General features: G+C 39.7%; 1 protein-coding gene across 1 annotated transcript in view; it reads right to left on the reverse strand.

Annotated features, from left to right (window-relative positions):
• The window catches only part of RAPGEF5 (Rap guanine nucleotide exchange factor 5), a 157552-nt gene that overhangs the window by 69439 nt on the left and 63775 nt on the right, over positions 1 to 24338 (reverse strand). Inside the window, 1 exon segment of the mRNA XM_036400876.2 lies at positions 22176 to 22301. Coding sequence (XP_036256769.1) covers positions 22176 to 22301 — 126 coding nt within the window.

Consider the following 24338-nt stretch of genomic DNA (forward strand, 5'->3'; position numbering starts at 1 on the left):
CTGGGAAGATGTCCTTTTGCTTGGGTGTTATAATATCTCTGGTATATACTATCCATGCAAAAGAAGAATTACAAGAACATGAAAAAGACAAGTCAAGTCAAAAAACTGGGAAACATTGACAGGTAATCTTTGTATTATCTAATGTAGTTCCTTTGAATAAAACACTGGGTTTTTTCACTCTGTCCTGCTCCATCCCTACAACTCTTCCTTGTTCAGCATATTTTGAGACTTAACTTTGAGACTGGGTCCAAGCTAAGACAAAAGGCCTTTGCAGTGTGGCACTGAGGTCCTCAAACCTGCCCACTGAGGTTGGACACACCAAAAGTGACAGAGTTAAATCTCCATCCTGGCTCATTACATCCTACAAGCACATTCTGGTTGTAACAGCCAGGAGCTGCAGCTGTACAGAAAACCCTTCACAGCTCAGGCTGAAGCATGCTTGGAGCTTCCAGAGCCTTCAAATATTAACCTCCAGAGCTCTAGAAACTCTTTACGGAGCTTGTACAAACTGCATTTTTTGGCCTTTAATTCGGGTCATATTTGGGCAAATGTTTATGAAGATGGCAAAAAAACCACAAAGGAATTTCAGATCCCACCTCAGAATAATAAGGGCATAAGAGCTTTTCAGAGAACTACTGCCATTTTTTTTTTTAATATAGCAAAACAGGATTTACCCCTAACTTCACTCTTAGCTACTTCTGAACAATGTTGGCTGCATTTTTCATATAGAATTACATAGGCTGATGCAGACAGCTTTCAGAAAAAACAGAAAATATGCAACAACTCCTAGAAGCAATGGAAAATGAAGTCTTACAACATGAGACATTCGCTAGTGCTAATAATAGACAATGAGGTGAGTCCTGGCTATAAAATATAGGCACATTTATACTGCAAGCATAAAAGAAAGGGAAAGGAAAAAAAGAAACACAGCAAAACACATTCTGTTAACACATCTAAGATACACTTTCAGACCACTTCTATCAAGACTAAGGATGATCACCTTCTTACACTTCCCTGTGTTTCTCCCTAGAATCTGTTATTGTGGAAACTGCAAAATTAGATCTAAAGTCACCAAAGTACAAACACGTACAAAAATTACTCTATTCTTCACAGGCTATTCCCCTTCATTTGACAAAAAAAAAAATGGAAGTGAACAGATCACAATTAACGTGAAGGTGGATGACAATATCTCTGATCTCTGTGGATAATCCGTCTCAGAATATGTTACTGCATTTCACAGAGTTTCAAGAGAGATCAAAATCTGTATTAAGATGTTTGATTCACTTTCAACTACCACAGGAGAAAAGCTTTCAAAGTCACCAGTACAGCTGAACCCCTATGTAAGGAGGAGACCAGTATTTTTTTCTGCAGTGGTTACCCTCTCTTTATTTCAGAAAGATGAAAATTAAAAAATAGTTACTACTCTACCTCAATTTAAAATACCAAAACATGAAACATTTTCAATGGGGCTACTTGTTTTGAAGTTGCAAGATCACTGCTTTTTCCAAATATCAAGGGCAAAATTACCTTAAACGACTGCAGGACCATCAACAGAAGTTTGTCATATGGTAATTCTTAAGTATTAAAAAAAAATGTTACCTAAGGCTGTGCTATTTCATTTCACTACAAAATACAGCTCACAGGATTTACATATTGCATTTTATTATTTTTTGTGATGTCATGATCTTTTCCCCAGTTCTTTGTACTCTAATATTTTTGTTTTCCCCTGCAGCTGTTAAATCCTTTAATAAATGTGGGCTAATCACAGTATATTGGTAGAAATCAACTAATAACTTTAAAATGCCTCACACAGTGATTTTGTTTTGGCTCTCAGTGACTTCTGACCAGTCTGTAAAACACTCTAAATATTTGACCCTTCAGGAAAAAGCACCCAGGCATTGTACCAAAACTTGCTAGTGGTCTCACACTGAGCTATCAGTCCGACAGATGCACAACAAAAACATTGGGCTTAGCACAACCTCCTCTGAATTTATCAGCTACACAAACGGTGATAAAATGGGCACAAGCCACAACACGGGGAAGAAAAAATAATAAAAATCCTTTGTTGCTGAAGCCAGTTGTGAATACTGTGTCTGATAATGCACAGAACAAGCCCTCTTAGAAAAACTGTTGTGCTGTCATCTGCATACTGAGCATCGGCAGCAAAGGCAACGTTAATAACAAGTTATCCTTGTAGAGGGGTCAAAAGGACAGTGCTGGTAAGACAAGAGATGAGAGACGACAGGCATCAGGGAAAAGATTAATATCCCTACACAGTCATACATCAAGGAACACAATTTTTGCCTGTAATCCCAAAACTGCTGAGAGTAGGATTATTTCTGCTTTCTCTATTACTAAGAAGAAAGGAACTGCTCATGGGAATAGGGCACTGCTAAATGCGAGTCCTTGTGTGAGCTGAAGGGCTGCAGTCAGGTCCTAAGGGAAAAATCCCCAAAAACTCACTTGTATGATGTTCCCAAGTAGTGGTCCAAATACAAGCAGGGTGGGGGGGGGGTTCACTGTGCAGGCCACTTGAAAATATGAAAAAAGTTTGTGTAGTTAAGGAAAGGCAAAAGAAGTTGAAAAAGAGGAATCTCATTAAGCTTTTCAGAGAATCATAGATTGTTTATGTTGGAAAAGACCTTTAAGAGTAAGTCCAATCACCAGAGGGTTCACAGTTAAAAAGAAAAAACCCTTAATATTCTTTGGAAAATAACAGAACCATAAAATCCATGATTGGAAACAGGAATCCTAGTGTACCCTTCCCTGTGGCACACTTCAGTAGTGCTGAGCTGCAGTACAGTTGCAGATACACGGTTTGGACATGGAAGAAATGTACTAAACAGAGACCAAATTGTTTGTACCCTTGACTAGCCCCCAATTTCCTTTAAATATATTTAAGGTGAGAACACTTTAAGGATTGGGCTTTAATGAAAGGAAGGAACCTCTAACACAGGAAAAAGGGCACACTTTCTAAAATAATATGAAGAAAATCATTACTGGTGTCACAACCACCGAAGTAATGTTATCATAACCTCAACACTCCACAGCTCTTTGTTGGTTAATGAGAAATGTCTTCTCACAACAACTGAAGGCTATGCATTTCAGTTTTCCCTTCCTTGGAGCACACACTCTTCATAGCTATTAGTGGGTAAATCTGACAGCCTGACAGAGAGCTACCACCTTGGCAAGGACAACTGAGGAGACCTCTCTGCAACTGTACAAAAACAGAGGGGAAAAAAGAAAGGGGAAGGGAGTGAAGCAAGGCAGGAGATAGGATGATGGTATTAATATTATCTCATTCTCTCACAGCTGGCAGGACAGCATGTACTTGAAAACATGTCAGTATACAGAAGAATTGGAGGCTTAGAGCTTCTGTATTTGTAGAAAAACCTGCACCACACCAGGGCAAATTAACATGACTAGAACAAAAAGGGCAGATGCCAACAATACCCTCCAGTGGCCTTGCAATTAATGTGGTGGGGTATGCAGCTGGTTGGAAATTTCCCAATGAAACTTTTTCTTTTCACTGAAAAAATATGAATTCAGTACGACTGAAACTGTGCCAGAGCATGTCAGTTTGAAGAGAAAGTAGCCACCCAGGCTTCCCCCACTGACTGCACCTACTGCCCAGCCCAGGCTGGCAGGGCTTCTGCAACCCCTGCCACACAGGAGCTCAGCACACAACAGGTCCAGGTCCCAAGGCAAATGTCAGGAAAATTCAATTTGTATTTTTGCCTTAAGAGAGTTTTTACAACTGTATTATTTTCACTAGAATCAGAACTGCTTTCCTCCCCAGAATGTAAAGTTTCCTTCAGGGCAAAAACTCAAAAGACCAGATGCAAGTATCTCCTTTTGCAAATGAATAGAATACAACAGAACAGAACAGAACAGAATACAATACAGTACAATAGGAGTATGTAGATGAAACAATTCAATCCCCCAGCTATCTGGAGGAGACTCTGGAAGACACTGGAACAGTATCTTCAGTGATGTTAGTGGCTGTGGTTCAAGCCTTAGCTGCAGTGAAGAGCATGAGGGAAATGATATAAAAACTGCAGGACTTATGTTTCAGCCAGGAAGGTGGGAGGAGTGCCAAGGCTTCAAGGAGGACTGCAGATTTAACCTGGATACCCAAGGACTGATGACACATACTACTATTACCATATGGTTTAGGGAAAGAAAAATGTACATATATGTATATAAATGTGTAGATGTACAGAAATAATACTTGACAGAATAATCCTAACATCAGACTGGTGAAGTTCTAGAAATTACTGGCATATGAGAGGAAATAGATAACAACTTGATTAACATCTAACAGGGCTGGAACTTGACTTCTCTGGCAGCCCCCCTACAGCTTTCACTCAAGAATGAGAACTGCAGAACACAGCTCACTAGTGTTAGTAGATTTAATTTATTAATGTAGAATAATATTCACCTTGGTAAGGACATGTATACAAAGGCCTTACAACCCTTATAATGGAAGCAGTGATAAATAAGGTCTCCTGAAGGAATGGAAGAGAGATGGCAGCAAATATATGGCACTGTCAGCCTTATATTGCTCTAATTACCAGTTCTGAACACATACAACTTCTAAGTCAAGCAGACAAGATTGATGATGCCTTTCTTTGTCTTTCACTCCAATTCATACTAGGTATGTAGCAAAATATTATTTTTAAAAACTCGCTTACCCCCTTACTGTCTCTGAGAGAAAACTTTGTCTCTTGACTTATGTCTATGATACTTCTCAAGCCTGCCAATGCTGTCACTCCAATAAAAATAAAATAAAATAAAATAAAATAAAATAAAATAAAATAAAATAAAATAAAATAAAATAAAATAAAATAAAATAAAATAAAATTTGCATACTATTCCCATTATAAGCCACAATTGCAAACTAGGAAGGTTAAAACTTGCCCATTCCTGCTCATTACACTTATCACTGTAAGGCATATCTCTTCTTGTTGAAGTGTTGTGCTCAAGGAAGGATGCAGATAATTTTTCTAAAAAGAGTACTCAGCAAAGGTCAGGAGCTGGATCTGACCTCATAAAAGGCTTAAGAAAAAGGTTCTCTAAAACTGAGAATACTATATAAAGCTCAAGCTCATTCTCAAGAACTCCAGAATCAAACTCTCTCAAATGCACTGACATTTAACTGCAAGTGTGAAAAAGCACTGAGTAAAGGAGTAGGAAAAAAAAAACAAAACCAAAGCTAATGCTTAAAATCAAAACAATTTATTTAACTGCTAGACCAATAGCAGTCATCACAAAATAGGATTTATATCCTGTGGTTTGGTGGTTGTTTTCAACTAAGTTAGACATAATACAGTGATTTCTTTTGAGGAAAGCATGAATCACAATGGCTACAATTTCCTTGGGTTTGGATGACAGTTCTAATTCTCTCCAAAATAGCCTGAAATCACCAGCCTTTTTACTAATGCTTTCTAATGGTTCTTTTATTGTTAATTAATTCATGAATCTAAATCATTCAAACATAGATAAGCCACTAATCGCTCACAGACTTGATAACAGACCCTAAGTAGACAGAAATGTGTAGAGCATGCAATAAAGCTGCCAAAAAAAAAAAAGGAGAAAGGAGTTAGAATGAAAAATAAAACTCACTCCTTCCACCTAATAGCAGGAGATGTGATTCTGCATTTATTATGCAGCATGAAATATTCACTGATGTTAATAGTAACTATAGAAATGAGAAAAATCAGGCTGCTTCTATCTAGAATGCTTTTTTCTAATGTTACATGCACAGGAGCAAATTAAAGGATCCTTTTGTTTTGGTACAATGTTTGTTGTCCACAATTAACAAAAGGAAAACATAAAAGAATAAGGGAGGTGGGAAAGAGCAGGTTAACAATCAACTCTTGTCATCAATAATTAATTCAGAACTGATGGTTATAGCATCCAAGAAATAAAGAAATTTTATTGCAGGAGTGCAACAAGGAAAAAGAAGAAAAGTGCTTTTTTGCATACCTATATAAAGAAATAGCCATAAAATTATTAAATAAGTGTTCAGGTATTGAAGAAAACCAAAGTGTCACAAACAATACAAATTACAGAAAAATGTATGACACCACATTATGAAGCAACGTTTTATATTTCTTTATATTTTATAATTTTAGATAATCATATATTAATTTATTTCTTATTTTGTGCCTGATGGAATCATGTACCTGCTTGTTGCATGCCTACATGCTCTAAATTTATTTCAGTAGGGAGTCTCCTCTCTGCTTTTCTTAGATAATACAATCGTGCCCAGCTTTAGAAGGGAGCTAAGTTAGTTATACCAAGGGCAACCTCAACATTTATTCAAGTTATGGAATGAAAAAAGCACCGTTCCCATGGCAACTAGTAAATCACATTGTATCTGCAATGAGATGCAAGGCATCTTGAGTAAACACTCATCTGCCTCCTTGTGTGACCTCCTCCGCAGGGAATGGTTCCTCTGAGGAGGAACACATGCAGAACTGTGGCACAGTCCAGATTTCACTGTCTCTTCTGCAAAAAGTTGGCAGAAGTGATCCAAAGTGTTATTTTTGTGTGGGGAGATTTAACCAGCTCTATCATTAGAATAGGAAGAAATACTGGAAAAAGAGGATCAGATATTGAATGTTTTGCTGGGATTTACCTCAGTCAAGACCATGAAACCTTACAATGACAGGGTACCTCAAACTGGTGTTGTAGCCCGTGCACCAGAAGACCATTCACAGCAGCACTGCAAGGAAAAGCCTTGCTGCCAGCACGGAGGCTGCCAGACATGCAGCAGCACATCAAGCTGGAGCTGGAGCTCTTGCTGCCTCCAGCCATCTGCTCCACCCTTCTGAGGGATGTTGCCGCCTCCAAAACGAGGACATCTGATCTACCCTTAGCCAGGCTGCTGCATGTTTTGCTGGGCTCTGATATTATCAGCAGCTAACATACCAGCTCTGCCTGACATAGCCTTCCCTTCTCCACATGGTAGGGGACAGCTCTCTTCAGAACAACCCCTCAAACCATGTTGCTCTACTGACAGTCCCACCCATAAAATCTCAGTCCATCCATCAGCCACTGGGCTTTCACTGTACTTCCCTGCTGCCCTTCTCTACCTCTTCTTCAGCCACTATCATGCCTACATAAGGCTCCTTCTGTCTTTGGTTAAATTCACCATGAGGAGCAGCATTGACACTAGGTTCCCAAACAATCTCCCTTGGGTCACTCCCTTCTCCTTCCTTGAAGTATCTCCTCCTGAGCAAGCTGCTGTTACCTATGGGGAGGGAGTGACACTCCATGATGCCACTTATCAGCCTCTGATATCATACTGTATGCACAGTGATTTCTTCAGCCAACAAAGGCTTCACCGCAGGCTGCAGTTTTCTGCTGACATATACCTTCTGATCCCATTCTTCTTCTCTCATCACATCCCATTACTTTCAGACTGCACACTACAGACTACTTAGACACTGCCAACACCTATTATGCCACCCAAGGAATACTGAAACTCTCACATATCTCTGATCCTGGCTTCCCTTCCCCCATTTCCAGCTTTGATTCCTTCCTGACCATCATAGCTTCAAACAATTTATATAGCTTTCTACAGCTACATCCTTTTCATATATAATGTGAGATCTCATCTAACCAACTTCTTTCTCCCTGCTCAGGAAATTATTTTTATGTCATAATCATAATCCACCTTCTCTCATAAGTCCTTCCAGAAATTACTTCTTAAACCTGTTTACTTTGTCGTTGTTGGGTTCTTCCTTCCCACGTGGTTGGCCATTTACTATTTGACCTGAACTTTGATAGATAAGGAGATGCTGAGGGTGAAGAAGACACACAGTCTGGAATTCACCATCTATCACAGAGCATTTGAGTAACAGAAACATAAAATGAGATGTATGGACAGATGACCGGGTCTTAACTCCCTAATAGAACCCTGTGGAGAGGGCTACAATATCCAAGTACTCCAGGGAAATAACTAATGATCCTTTCTTCAGTGCAGTCATGTTTCAAGAAGCAATTGCATGAGTTCCCAAGTGCTTGAGACTGCCTCCATAATTGCACTGATTAATTTTATGCATCATCGTAACTACAGCACTAGGTCAGGAGGACATGTGCCTTATAGATGCCTTGAATTTTAACACATGCATTGGAGGAAATCAGAAACACGGAGACCACAGTGGGGGGCAGGGGGGTAGGGGAAAGACAAAGTCTAAAATCCTAACTAAAACACTAGGTTTCTGTTAAATTTTTAATAAAATTAATTATATTTTCAGGTGACCCTAAGCAGAAGTTGCTTACACTTTCTTCTGCTCCCTTAAAATGCAAGTGATCACTATCTAATGCTCCTGAAATATGTCAGAATTTTTTTCCAGTGTAAGTAATGAATGTGCAGTTTACAGTGTAACTATCCATTCAGTAAAGAAAAAAATGAAAACACAAGCCTGTTGTTTCTGTCTTCTGCCTGTGTTTATTCCAGACAAACCCTCCCTGTGCAAAGCATCTTTCTTCGCCTACCCTTCATCTGTACTGGTGCATTGGCTGCCTGCTAGCAGCCAGCAAAGAGGGGGATGAGACTTGGGCTCATGAGCATTTACTTGACATGGGAAGTATGATCTCTACCCATAGCTACTCACCTGACCTACAAAACAAGACTGTACCAAGGATATTTTGTGAGGGCTCACATCCACAGTGCAGGAGGCCCTATTTCTGCAGCTTCAGAAAAGATTTGTTAGCAGCTTCCTGGCCATGACCATCCTCCTGACATTACTTAAACCCCTTTCTGCAGTTACTTTTCCTTTTAGCTATGTAAGGCTTCACTGGCACAGAAGGACATTTTCAGGATAACGACAAGTTAAAATGCTGTCATCACCAAAACTTTCAGGCTATTTGAAGATCTTGAAGACAATTTCTCTCCACCCCCATAAACTTCAAACCATTCCCCTATGATAACTCAAGAAAAAGCACTGTTAACCTTCAGCACTGTTTTTCCAATTACTGTGTTTCAAGGTTAGCAGTGTAAAAACACTAAACCAACCCAGTTCTCAAGGTCAAAGTAAAAAATGCAGCAATGATATTCCACAGTAACTTTCACTCATTTGGTATTCAGGACACATTCTTTCTGAATATCAAATCACAAAATCATTGCCAATTCATCAGATTTTAAGCTTTAGCTTATTAAATATTAGACTGTGCTAAAAATAAAATGCAGGTTTTCATTTATCTTATTAGAATGCTTCTGTACAGCATGATCTAAGTTTCTAATTATCTATATCTCCAAATTATCTCAACTGTTATTTCAATATAAGCAAATTCATAACAACACATTTTAATGGAAAATATTCATATGCTAAAAAGTGGTAAAGCATTAGAAGTCAAAAAGTTGAATGTCAAGATGCTAAAAATGAAAATGTTTCTCTACATCGTGTCTGCCAGGAGAGCAAGAGCTCACACGACTTTGGCAGTGATTTCCTATGATGAAGCAACTCTTTGGTGCTTTCATTTCCATAAAAGCTCTAGTCTATTTAGAGGCAGTTCCTAGCTCCTTGCCCTTAACAGGGCAATACAGATAAAGTTCATTAAATATATTGTCTAAGGTAGGAAAGTAAAGAAGTTTTGCTGTAGCAAGCACTTAACCTGTGCATGGAAAAAAAAAAAAAAGTAAAGTAATTGGAACAAATTATTTCTTACAAAAGCAAAGGTGATCAAGGACACATTGGTATTGCATGTTCTGCTGCATTCACAAAACTGCCCAAATGAAGAATCTTTGGATGTGATGTATTATTAGACCTTAATCAATAGGATTTTTTCAAGCAGGCTGGGCATCCAACTATTTGACGCAGATCCTTTTCACACACGAGAGCACTGGAACACCGGAAACTGCAGCATTAATGAATTACAAGGAAGATTGCAAACGCCTATGATTTTAGAGCTAATTTTGTCAAGATAATGGTCAAGCAACTTTTACAGCTTTTTGATACTTCTGCTGGAATGCTGAATTTTTTTCTTCTTACAGCAGGTAAGATGTGAATTTCTACCATACTTAAATGAGTAAATTGCTATTTGTTTTACTGTTTTTATTCTTAGGGCATCCTTAATACATTTTGAACATCACACAGATTAAAAACTAATAGCATTTTAAAACAACAGTTATTGCATGATTTACTGTATAGATTTTTTCTAATGCAAATATTTACTATTTACATGTCACTGCAATGAAAACAGTATGTGTCAATGGATTAACCAGTAAAAATATTAGACAGAACTGGAGAGTCATTGCTACAGCAGCTGCAAAGGACAGTGGTGTGCTGAAACTGTAGCCTTTTTGCCTACTGAGTACAAAACTAAGTTTTGCTCCAGGGAAGAGACAGTCATAACTACACATACACATATGTGTGTGTCTGTGTGACAGCTGGGGGTGGGAGAGCGAGAACAGACGAGTTACAGGGAGCATACAGGCACCCAGTGCAAGAGCAGAGCAGCTCTGCAGATCCCACACAAACCAGCACACGTACCCACAGCTCTGCTGGAAAACTGGAACATGCTCCCCCAGTTCCTGCATACATTCCTACAAGGAAGAGTCTAAAACGAAGTAAGAGAGGCACATTTTTAGGGGTCTTTAGAAATGAAAACTATAGCTCATGCACTGAAAAGAAAATAATTTATAGGGGCCATCTTAAAGAAAGTATCTGATTTGAGTGTCCCGCATTAAAAATCTGCCACTGCAAGCAAGTCTCAGGTGGTTCAGGGGATCTACTTCAACCTATCTATAGTATCACTCAGCCACCAGCGTGCCCTAACTACTCAAACACCCCTTCTGATTACCAAAACTCAGGTTTTAATCTGAAGAACTGAAAAGGAAGTTGAAACTTCTCCAGAATCTGCTAGACAAAAACCTGATGCAGTCTGAAAAGAAGAGAAGGAGAGGACTGTCAGAACAGATGGGTCACCAAGAGAAAGCATCTTCTTTATGTTAACAACTGAAACTGTGTGTTTAAATGACTAGTGCATTCTACAGTGTGAAAAGGGGTTCCATAAGTAGTCTTTATAGGAGACTGTCTTTGCTTTTAGGAAAATATGTGATTTGCTTAATGAATAAATACGTACAGCACATGCACACATAGGGAGGTGTCTCTACAGAAGGAGAATTGGGGGACTATAAGCACTGCAAATTCCTTGGTGGAGAAGAATTCTGCCATGTCCTTGGTGAAATCCTGAGAAAGACCCCATGCTTCATGCTTGTTTTTCATAAGTTCATCAAAATCCAAGAATCCAAAAAGAAATCAATATGGCCCGGTGATTAGCTCAGCACAGGTACTGTGTAGAGACTGAGAGATTATTTAGACAGACTGAATTAATGTGTGGATTCCACTGAAAAGATTCACTTTGTCACCTGAGGAGACAAAGCCAGAGTGTCAGTACATTCCCAGCTATTTGCCATTCGCACAAGGAAGCCCAGGCCTGAATGTATGTGGTTTTTAGCTGAAAGCCTGAACCACAAGGCTTTGCGTATGAGAACTGAAATTGTGGCCACTTCAGTCAGCTCTGATTAGTGTCTTCTCTGACCCTGACCACATCCAGTCTCTATTAACTTGCTAAATATGGTCAAACAGAATATATTACCAAGAGCAAATCAATTTAACAGTTGTATTTGTATCCACAGATGTTGTTTAAACATTCCTGTGGTGGTGAATTATCCCCTATTTGCAATATAAAAGTATTTTGTAAAAAGGCTTAAACTGATGCTGTATTCATTGAACAAATATTATCACCTCTAAAAACAGGAGAGACACTGTGATATTGCAACCAAACCAAAAAGGTGATGCACATTTGCATTCTGTTCTTGTCTTCTACTCTGCCCAAAAGAGCAAAGCTTGTCTTTGTTCCTCCTAGCACCAGACTAAGCAGGAATGCTGCTCCTGGTACAACACACAGGTGTTGTACTGTGTAGAGGTGTACTCCCCTCACCTGTACTCCCCTCCCCTTACTGTACTGGGAGGTGTACTCCCCTCACCTCCCAGGGAAAACAGAGATGAAATGAGGGATGGTGCTCTCAGTCCAGCCTCTCCAAGTGAGAAAGCAGCATCAGCCAGGCTGGCAGGGGACAGAGCTGATGCACAGCAGCCAACAAAGGCATGTGAGCTGAAGGCCCTTCCCTTGATCAAACAGGGCTGTGTAGCTCAGCGTCACCCCCTGTTCAGGGCTTACCCTTGTTCAGAGTCTGGAAATCCATCTCAGATTTGATCTTCAGCAAGCTGTTAAAGGAACAACCAGCCACTATTCATGCTCTTCCTGAGTTAGGTCATCCTATTATTTTCCCAGTCATCAAAAGAGGCTAAAGTACTTTTTCCTGAAACCAGCAAGTGCTGCCACTCCCACACGTCAGAGCCTTCCCGCTCTGATGCTCACGTTGCAGGCAGTGACTAGAAGAGCTGGGAACTGCCTGCCACACGGTATCAGAAAATATATTCCAGGAAGGCCGCAAGGTCACTGCTAATTTCAAACCCTGTTTCATGTTTCCACATGAAACACCTAATTAAAACTTTTCACTGAGTAGTTAAAATGAAATCTGTTCGTATGCACTTGAGACCTTGTTTTCATGAGCTGTGAATTAAAATAGAGGAGGTGCTGCACACAGCGGTAGGAACACTAATCGAGGAAGGAGAGGGGAATATCTGCTTTGATTTAGAGGAAGATAGTCAGCAAAAATACCACTAATCACCTGGGTTTTCATTCCTTTGCTCTTTGAGCTGCCACGCAGAACCAAGAGAAATGGATGCAAATGGTGTATTAACTGCTACCAAATCAGTGTTCTCCACAGGTGGCCGTGTGTCAAGCACATCTTGCAAAATGCCACCACCTTCCATGGCTACGGTGTGACAAAAGCTTTACACTCTACAGGCTATATACTGCTCTCACAAAAAAATCTATTAACATCAGCAGGGGCTGAATTAAACTTTAAAATGGAGGCACAATGAGTGATGGAATGGCCATAGCAAAAGGACAGGTTTGGGAGGAGATTTTTGGAAGGTTTCATGATTAAAATAAATAAATTTGGGGGGAAAAAAGGGAGCCTGCAAAAAATACAAGGTCAAAGTGTCCTTACATTCCTGCTGTGTATGTGGTTTCAACTAAGGCGGCAGAGACAGCCACTCTACAGCTGCCATTTCCCAAAAAGTTCTCAGAGCAGATAGCCTGACTCTGCCAGGAGGCACCTGAACATAGGGAAAAGGCTGTTTCCACACTGCCATTCTCTAGGTGGTCTCCAGAACATGCTCACAGGAACACATGCCAACAAATGCTCTCAGCATTTATTCCAGTGAGGTCCTAACACAGGCCTCAACGACTCCAGAGCATCCTGCCATGAATCACACTGACCTTAGCATAGACTCCAGATCTTACTACAGCATTTGCTCCAGTGTAGTTTCTATTTAAAACAAAGCAAAGTTTGACATGCAGAAATGTGTTCACTTGTTTAATGACACTGGGCAGGTATCTTACTGGCCCAAATCTTGACTACACTGAAATGGAACGTTCTTCCTGAACCTATTCAGGAGGATAGGAAGAAAAAGAAAGAGAAAAAATGGATACCTAAAGCACTGAATCCTTTTTACATGACTCTGGTCTCTGGGCAGACTACAGAATCTCAGACAACTTTCAAAGAGGAAGCTGTGGTAGACAGCCATCGGTTTCTAGCTTATCAAAAAGTTTTCCAGTTATCTTGGGTAGCTCTTTACAGCCAGGTTTACACTATGAGCCAAAACGATATGTCCTTGATTCATTTCAATTCCAACAGAAAAGTCTGGTAAAACCGTGAATTACTTAAAAGTTCTGCACCACGGAAATGTGAAAGACAAAATTACTATTCCTGAAATTCAGAAACTGCTTAAAATTTCTGACCTAAATTTGCATGGTACATATTCAAAACATTATCAACTTTTCTTTTTTATCTTCTTGAATTTAGGTAACAAATTCCCTAACTTAGTAGAGAGATCCAGACACCTTTGTTATTCATAGTTCCCAGAAAAAGGGTAGTAGTAGCTGTACAGAAGTAAATGGCAGAATACATCCACTGTATTATCAGCATAACTGGGAATTTATTGATGTCATAGATCAGGAAAATGGAGAAAAGAACATTCAGAATGTCATCAAATGTATTTATCACATGGAGAGAGGGACAATTTAATGTCAGAAAACAAAAGGGCAGATGATTTGAACTAATAAACTGGTAATTTCTATTTCTACAAAGAGAGAATATGATAAGATTGATTCTGTGTAAGCCTTTGGACAGTCTAGAAACATAAGCAGGTTAGTGATTTGAAATCCAGAGAGAAACACAGAAGCAGGGGACAGTGACAACCGGCAGATTGAAGCTCTCAGAGATTTTTTCTACTTCTTCATGTGAATAAATGGAGCAAAGGCAGGACCAAGGAGCCATGCTTTCAGTCTTGATACCACCAGAACAGTGTAGTCCTGCTGCCCATGAGAAACAACACTCCTGTCCTCTCCCTGCTCCTGGGTGTTGACCCCCATTCATCACTCACCCCCTTCTTTGTGCGTGTGTGCCTTCATGAAGCCACTTGGTGAAACACAGGATCTAGATTGAAATACTGCCAACCAAAAAAATGCAAGGACATTTCATTTGACCCAGTCCAGCTTCTGGATTGGGTAAGTCACAAGGCTTTGGGGAATTAAGGAGGATGGCTCTGTTTCACCAGGAGCAGCAGAGTAGCTCCCACCAGCACAGGTGATCCCTGACACTATCTCATTCTCTACCCCACATCCTGTGTCCCCATAATATGAGGGGAACCAATCCAGTTGGAAAATAACCCCACAAGGAAGGTGTATTCACTGTATTTTTCAGCTTCATTATTCCCTGTGTCACGTCAAAAAGCAGCACTAGCTGGGCCAGCCCAGGGCTGGGGACAAGCCTTTGGGGCAGCACAGCCCCTGAAGCAATGCCCAAGGACCCAGAGGCTGCACAGGGACTGTAAATGTTTGGCCTCGCCTCAGCTATGCTCAGGATTTTTAAAAAAGTTCCCCTGGCCATCAACATTTCAACCCACTTCCAGCTTCCTTGGGATTCCTGAACCAAGTCTCAAGGATCCCAAAGCAATTCCTCAACATTCATTAACCACTGCAAGTTTTATGGCATCCTTCAAGGTCCCACATGTTTAAGACCTCATTTTATACCTGGGTAAACAAAGGTGTAGAAAAGCATTGAGATTTGAAGAAGGTTATTTATTAAATAACCAACAGATTCAAAAATAAAAATTTAAAGTTCTGTCTCCCAGGTTTTAGTCTGCTAAGTACCATGTGCCCTTTTTACCCCTTTCAGCTCAGGGGTAAGTCATTGTCCCACACAAGAATGAGTCACCATTCCACTCTAAAGAAAGCTCAGCGTGCAAAATGTGTATGTGGAATTTCCTGCTATACAAAGTAGTATAATGTTACAGAATAAATCAAAGAAGAGAAAATTAGGCTTTCTTTTCTTTTAAACACTAGGATGAGCATCTGGAGGAAAGAAAGTATTGTGGGAATATGTAACTTGACTTAAAGGAAAATAGTGAGGTTTCTATTCAATGTGTTCCCATACTATGCTCACAATATATCATGGGAGCACAAGCATGACTCAAGTGCTTTTTTTTTATAAGGAGAAGGATCACATAATGGCACCACTCTTTTGCACTCCTGGCATGAGGATGTCTTCCTCCAGAACTTTGGAGGAGATTAAATAGACTAAAAAAGGAATGGGAGGTCCTCTTAAAAGAATGTAGTAAATAAAAATAATTCTATCATTATTTTTAAAGTGCTGCAAAAGACTGAAACAAGCATGCAGATGATCCCAGTCCTACATCTGAACAGGAGGATCCTTATCTCTGGCACATTTTTTCCATTTCAAAAAGATGCCTTTTCAAAAAGGTGCACATTCCATACTGGGAAAAAAAAGGGGGGGGGGGGGAAGGAAAAAAGAAAATAAAAAAAGAAAAAAGAAAAGAAAAGAAAAGAAAAGAAAAGAAAAGAAAAGAAAAGAAAAGAAAAGAAAAGAAAAGAAAAGAAAAGAAAAGAAAAGAAAAGAAAAGAAAAGAAAAGAAAAGAAAAGAAAAGAAAAGAAAAGAAAAGAAAAGAAAAGAAAAGAAAAGAAAAGAAAAGAAAAGAAAAGCCTAGGACCTGTAGAAACCTTTTCTTCTCAGAAGATAAAGAGGTTCGCTTATGAAAAACAGGTGATCACCTGGAGCTATGCATTCATTCCAGCAGATGAAAAATCGAGCATCTGGAATAGGACATTCTCTCCAGAACATGACAGAACTAGATTCCACTCCCTGTTTCCCCTGATTCAGACCAGAGACTTGAACTTCAAGTTACCTCCACAGCAAACATGTACCTAACTCTTAATTACTTATTCTTGCTCAACGAGGAAGTATATACTGACAATCTCATTGATAGATTCATTTTTTCTTGGCTTGGAATTGAAGACTAAATCTAAATTGCAAACTATCATCTTAGCCTGGTACAGCTCTCTCTGCTAGTGCTGGCAGGTCCAAGAGGTATAAAGAGAAACAGCAAACTCCTATGCTGACATGCCAAGTCCATTCTGTTTAGATGACTTTAGACATCTCTACCACCTCGTAGCTATTCAAGCCATGAAAATTTTTGCAAAGCTGCATAGAAATTGTTATGACCAATTGACCCACAGCTCTGCAAAGAGATGCAGAGAAACTGCCGAGAGTCAAGAGCAGTAAACCTACAAGCTACTCTATAGATCTGTCCCAAACAGAGCAGACATAACAAAATTATGTTTTTAGAAAGTAATGCACAGATTTCAGCCACTGACTGTATTCAGACATCACTTGATGTCAATGTTTTAAAGAGTATTTTTCCATCCTTGATTACCAACCATCAATCCAACAGTACAGCAGCCCAATGCCACAGCTTTTTCAAGCTAACCAAAACTGCAGCTCTGGACAAGTCCTGGCATTCTTTCTTGTCTCCATGCAGGTGTCCAGCTGGGCTCCCTAAAAATACCCCTGGTGTGTCATGGCTGGAATTTCCTTATGAAATTCCTCAGTCATGAGTAATCTATACAACCCAAGGCTCTAAATCATTAATCTTTTGTTATAAGCCTTTTAACAGCTTCAGCTCAACCACTAACCTGCTTCAATGAGCAAATCATCTGTCTTCCTAATGAGACCACTGACTACAAAAGTTAGTACCCAGCAAATTACCAGAACTGCTCCTCAGTATCTGTTGTCCTTCTGAAAACATACCTGCCGCATATAATATATCTCTTTCATCTTGAATTAATTCACAGAATCGATACACCTAAGCTGTAGTACTTATATTCTTTTAAACAGCAGGTAATTCTAACTAATATATAGATTAATCTGTAAAGGGATTACAGGGTGGATTTAGGAAATGTCCCCCTTCCTCCTGACACAGAAAAGTACTGTAAGAACCCCCTTGGAACATTACTGTCAGTTTGCAAACATCTTATTCAGTTGATCTGACTATGAAATTGATACTACAATCTAAAGAATATTCTCTCCATTTGCTGAGGTGAAAAGGCCTTTTACAATTTTACTTAAACAATGACACTTTAAACAGACATGATTTTCTTAATGAGCACAACACTTCATTGAAATAATAACTGGAAATACTGTACAACACATTTTTACATCTATTACAAAGGCATTATTCGAATTATGGTTGACTAAAAGGAATTTCAAAAACTATGGTTTAGTGCAAATATGTCTTGAATGCATCCCAAATATATGCTGGAGGGGAAAAAAAGCCATGATAAATGACTTCAAATGGCTTTACACACACAGCTTGCTTTCTATATTATAATTAATGGTAATAATAAGCAAACCTCTCCAAAAAGCAGGCTTGCTCTATAGCTGAATATTTCAGTACAGATTTTTCATCTATTTTCTGTCAAAGCAATTTTTTTAAGGAAATGAAATATTTAAATTACATAGAAATACAAATATCCAGTTTCACATTTCCCTAGGCTTATAGGTAGAATTTGCATGTAAGGATAAAATTAGAACTGCAAGACTGCATAGTTTTTTTATGCTACCCCACATTTGATATTAAAATAATTTCTGTGTGTTTTAGACAATAATTTCATTTTATTTATTTATCAATATATTGTAGGAATGCAAAAGCACAGAGAAGAAGCTTATTCTGCCTATTTAGAAGCTTCTTTAGTTCTATTTACTTTCTACTCATTAGCAAAGCTGAAGTTTTAGTGAGCCTAACACATACAGTAGGTTCAGTGCCTTCATTAAGCACCTTATTCTAACACATTAGGAAGAGGGAGTGGGGAAAAAATCACTGTTAGGTTTCGTTTTTCTCTACAAGTCTGTGAGTACCATTATGGTTAGAGCACTTTTCAAACACTATTTACCAGAGAAGAAGTTGGCACTGTGTGTTACCAAGGAACACCAGTTCCAATATACCAATCTAACCTGGTCACTGTCAGCTTCCAGTGTCAAAATCGATTTAGCAGCTCACATAACAGAAACTGAACACAGAACTTTTTAAATTATGAGTTATTCAAAGCTCTTTTTTCATTCAGACTATAAATGCAAAATGATAGCATACCAGAAAGCTAAAAAAAAAAAAGCAGTATGGACTTTCTGATTTTGTACAAATCATCTTACAGATATAACAGATATAGATATATATACCTCAATTTTACACCCTCCAGAACTCAGCCCGACTAAAGGAATCCCTTCTCCCACCCACTAGTTCCAAACCAAGCTTTCTTCCAGTGAGCCAGCCAGCTGTCACTTACATTCCCTCTTCCAACCATCTGCTTTTTCTGAGAAAAAATAATTATATTTCATCTCCTGAACTAGCAACCCAAACTAGCCCATGCTTCACCTGTTCTTTGTGGACCACAAACTCCCAACACTACACCTCAAAGAAGACCTTTAGGTACTTTATCTGCCAAAAAACCTCTTGTGAATCCACGTGTCATCTATTTTCTTTAAGTGAGTCATTAACTTCTATACTCAAACTCAGATGAAGATGGTGACTATTTATTTGAATGACAGGAGAGTTTACCAATCCTCCTAGTCAACCAGTCTTGCTCCCTATCACACTCCACACCTCATTCACTGTACAGGAAAGAGTTATTGGGCTACCAAATCAGTACCAAATTCTTCAATTAGGCTGAGAACCCTTTCTTCTTTACAGGAAAGCACAGGAATCATCAGAGCTCCATTATAACACATTTATATTTGCTGCTAATGCAAAATGTGCATGTGAGGCTGTACTAATCTGAAGAGACCTGCTTTAGAAACACGGTGGATATAACACTGGAGGAGCTGCAACTCCATTTCCCATCACATGCCTGGGACACAATACATGTAGAGAGGAATTATGCATATGCACAATTCTAATTCCATGTTCAAGTTGGGGTTTTGGGGTTTTTTTCATATTCCTAAAGGAGAACAAACTAGAGAACTCTGCTTCAGGCAAAATTTCCCATTGGCCATTTTGGAAAGTGCAGCTTAACTTCCAGGCAGGTTATAAAGCCTCTAGCTTTTAATAGTGGCACTGGCCCAGGCTGATAAACACATAGCCCTGCAAGCCAGCAGCATTTCTGCTTTGAGCTGGGCTGCCAGGAGGCCAGCCTGGTTAGCAGGCTCTCCAAGGGCAGGGAGAACAGCCTGGCAGGGTGTTCAGGCCTCTCATTTGCAGACTGCATGCCATTCCTTTGAGGAAGGCAGATCACCCAAGAAAGCCCAGTTTGAGCTCCCCAGGAGGGAAAGCTGGTGAAAGCTTCAGGGCAGGGATACTTGCTGAAAAACAAGGTTCTTGTGGAAAATGCACAGAGCATCTCCATTTTATCCTGCACTGAGTGCCCATCACCCTGTGTTACAAAGAAAGCAGTGTAAAATAAGCTATGCTTTTAAATATAAAAAAATGGGCATGTTACACATCATAAGGATACCACGCCCTGAACATGTTGTTCCTCTAACATTTGCAGCGAGCCCAAGGGACTGGAGAGTAAGCCAATGCCAATGAATCTGCCATCACTTTCGTAGCAGCAGGATGAGATGGGAAGGGCTGAAATCCTGGATCCAAGCAGTATTCACTACACTTTACTCACTATAATTCAGCCTGCTGCTTTTCTCCTTGGAGAAGAGGGGGGATATCTGCCTGGAGCAGTGAACCCTGCCCAGCCAGTCAAATCCTGTCACCTGCACGTGCACGGGATCAGCTCTCAGAGCACACAGGAGGAAGGGAGGGAGAGGAAGGGATGGAAGCTCACAGCTTCCTGAACATATGCAACCCACTGCCCTGCCATGGCAATGTGTGCTTTTTTTCCAGTGAAAGTTACCTGAGTCAGCTAAACTGGAAGCTACGACAAACCTTGCCCATGATCAGGGTGCCCTCTCGGTGACTGTTCCTAATGAAGTCAGTAGTCTAGCTGGGGGCTTACCAGACACACCCACAAGAAGGACTTTAGGTCTCTCTTATATCTGGGCATGGGCTGCCTGGACCCACCCTACAACAACCAGCAAAGTGCACAAGAGGGGGGAGAAGCACACCATGATTTATTATTGCCAACACTAGCTGTAGGACATTCCCCACCCAGAAAAAAAGGGCACATGAGGAATGACCTGGGCTTCTGCAGTGTCTCAGGCAACATTTCTCTTTGCTGTCACCTCCAAAAGCGTGTCCTAAAGGTCTAAAGGCATTTCCTTGTCTGAGAGCAGTAATTGCTGCGTTATACTGCTCAGGACGGGTACAAGCAAATTGCTTGAGCTCCTGCTAAACTGAAGTCACTCATCTCCTAAATAGCAGCAACTGTTAAGTACCATACTTTTCAAAAGGAGAAGAAAAGCTGAGTGCTGCTTTCCTTTCCATTTTTGGAACTGTACTGTAATCTGTGCAGCTACAGAGCTGCAGCTGACTCCACAGCAACCTTTGCAATGACCAGAGTAGCAGCAAAAATATCCACTGAATTTTTTGAGTAACAGTCCTAACATTCCCTTGTCATTTATGCCCACATATCCGTAATCTTGTTTCCAAATCCTGAAACACGATAGAAATCTGCCCCCATTTTAAATATTCTTTGCTTGAGCACCTCAACTTTTAATTGTGCTTTGTGGATACAGTTTAAAGATATGTAGAAATTCTCCCAGACATCCATTGCTAGAGGGTCAGCTGAGAAACAATTTAATCTTGGGTAATTAGCCTTTGCTAATTGCCCTCCTCCCTTCTGCACACTTATTGATACAATTACACATCTAACTACACCAGACCAGACCCTCAATGCTGACAAACAGAACAGCATGAAACTCTGAAAAAACACTTCATCCTTCTCTTTTCCTATGTACAGCCTTATTTCAGTAGGAATGAACTTGCAGATGAGCTGAAAAGTATTTCTTTTCTAAAGTACAAGTCTTTTTTCTACTGTCCAGTGAGCAGAAAATGGAATAAATTGCATATACATAATGGCAAGAGATATGAAGACTAGGTGGGTTTTTTGTTTCTCGCAGTTATTATCCTCTGCACCTTTAGATGAATATGCAATCAGAATAGAAGTCTTTACTAGGAGAACAAAATTAGGAGACATGGTGCTATAAGCAAAGCAGTCAAGTTTCTGTGACTTTTCAGTCCAGTTATTAACATCTGAATAAGGGCTTTCAGAAGCATTAAACAGAATGCTGCTTTCATGAGTGTAACTTTTGATTGAAAACTCAATTTAAAAGAAAAAAACACAAATTGCTGAACTCCCAATCCAGACCATTCTTTTTAATTCATGCTGAAAAGTTTCAGCCAATACTTGCATCCAAATATGCCCGCAGTAATTTTAAGATAATTTAGAGTAGTTGAAGCATTCATATGCCTTATACGTTTTTTAAATACACCGTAAAACCCAACAATTTGGTAAAAAGCATCCTGAAATCATCTGCTATATCCTAATAAAAGACTTTAATAACAGCATCTGACAGTTAATGACAACATAATAATTTAAGTGTGTTGACAATTATTGACCTGAACGCATTTTGGAGAAATGTAAATGCCAGAGGAGAGCAGCTACTGCTCCATGACTAATGCATGCCCTGGATTCTGACCATCAGCTTTGCTATTTCAGTTTTGTGACCTAAATCTCCCTCCCCGACCCAAAAGAAACAAAAAAACCCAAATAAGAAATGTCTTACTTGTTCTGCCTTCTCCAGTGCTTTTCTATCCGCCTGCAAAAACTGGCAGTTCTCTCTCGCCAGCTTTTGGACCAGCTCAATCCGTCCGATGTCATCTCTTCCCTGAAGCTTGCATAAAACTCCTGCCTTAAGGGTGGGAGAAAGAGCAAACAGATACTTAAATCCACAGTCCCAGGACATGACACCACCACAAATTTCAAACTTAAAAGAAATGCATTTGTTTTCTCATATTTGCGGTGCTTCGGTGCCACTTGCTGAGCACAAACAAGTCACTGGAGAGGAACAGAAGAACATCTGAATCTCCAAATGCATCTGGTCTGGAGGAAAGAAGGCAGGGCTAACTAAATCAACCTCTCCTCTGAGTGCAACTATCAGATATGCTGTGTTTTATTTGTTCCTGTCAGCCTGTTTCCTGTTACATAAGAGAACAGAGCAAGAGGTTAAAAACTCATGGGAAAGTTAGCCAGGAACAGCCCTGGAAAAAGAATGAAGTGCAACACAAGGCACTCCTAAAAATAACAGTCTACAACTCCCTCTGCTCCCACTCCAACCATTTTTCACATATGCAAGACTTGGGAGTTAAAAGACAGTTGTGCCACAGCTATTTATTCGGTAAATATCAAATCTGTATCTCCAGATTTTGTTTAGGGAAGGAAATTATATTTGCTTTAAAAGCTATGTTAGAAATATTTTTTTGGTTAAACATGTTATTCAAGCTATGCTGATACTGTTTTGTCAAAATGGTTGTTTTCTAAAAATGCATATAATAGATACATATAAAAAGATGGATTCATGCTTGCACACAGGCACAGTAGAGACTCATTGCAAAACTGGCTGAAATGGGCTAAACTGCTCCTTGCAAAGTCAGTGGCTGATATCACTGTCCATGATTTGGTTATGGATATAGCCTCTGCATAACTGAGACTTGGGGCAATGATACTACACAGCTTTTATTAGCCCAGATGTTTCCTGATGGGAGCAGGCATCTTGGGAGGGCCCATTGTGTGGCATACCTATGATATGGCTCTATGACTCCAAAGGCAATCTGCAAATAAATATTTTTCTGGTGAACTTCCTTCACAATTTTCTTTCTACTGTTCATCTTGAGTTTAAATAAATCACTACCTACTTCAGAATTCACAACACATCTTGTGAGTCAAGCCCAAAAACTAGGGATGCCCTGACTTGCTAACCCTGCAGGGTCCAATTCCTTGGCCTTGAGCAATTCCTGTCCATGACAGATGAAGGTGTGAGAGTGCCCACCCAAAATATCCTACAGCTTGATGGTTTCTCCAACCAAAAAGTGGGGGTTAAGATTTCCTCAGCTAAAGAAGAAAACAAATCAACTTTATGAATAAGTTCTTGAAGGCTGATGGAAAAAATGGGCTCCACAACCAAATCCAGAGTCATTCTTACCCAATTCATCTAAAGAAATTTGTACATGCCTACATTCTTTCAGTCAGGATGAAGACATCTCCTCACAAGTCTGCATCAGACACTTCTGCTCTGATGAATAAAGGATTTCAGATACAGCCTGTGCCTTGAATGTCCTGTGCTCCTCCTGAGCCCAGACTCCTGAGGAACCCAGTTTCCCTACATAAAGAGCCTACTCCCTGGTTTGAAGGTCAGAAATCCACTGAGAATTTAAGGAATTGCATTGCCCAATCTCAAATTCCTTACATAGTCCATGAGTTCAGTGTCCCTTATCTTCTAAATTGAAGACATTGGTTTATAAACCAGTTCTGACACACTCTTATCTCCCTGCAGATCAGCAGCAAGACTGATTTTATCAAATGTTGAAGAATATAGTGAACTACTTGTCCAGACTTGTTTAATCAATAGAGAAAAAGGGGCATTTGGGAAGAGATTTTTTTTTCATTCTACAATAGACATTTTAAAATGGTCAGATCAGTTGTTTCCTAATATTCTCCTTTTTCTCCAGTAATTTGCACAGGGAATCTAAGACTTGGGAGGCCTGATGTCTGCACTTCCAACACTTTGAGTGCTTAGGTACATCAACTAAATCAAGCCTGCTTATTTCATGGCTGCAGGATGCTTCTAGCAGAGTATTACATCAGTGTGATGTAGGCTAAGGACAACTCCAAAGTGGTATCACCTACTAGGACTTCGGGATGATAAAGATTTTGACTTTCTCTGGATCTG

Source organism: Molothrus ater, chromosome 1, assembly GCF_012460135.2.
Source record: "Molothrus ater isolate BHLD 08-10-18 breed brown headed cowbird chromosome 1, BPBGC_Mater_1.1, whole genome shotgun sequence".
Classification (NCBI taxonomy): domain Eukaryota; kingdom Metazoa; phylum Chordata; class Aves; order Passeriformes; family Icteridae; genus Molothrus; species Molothrus ater.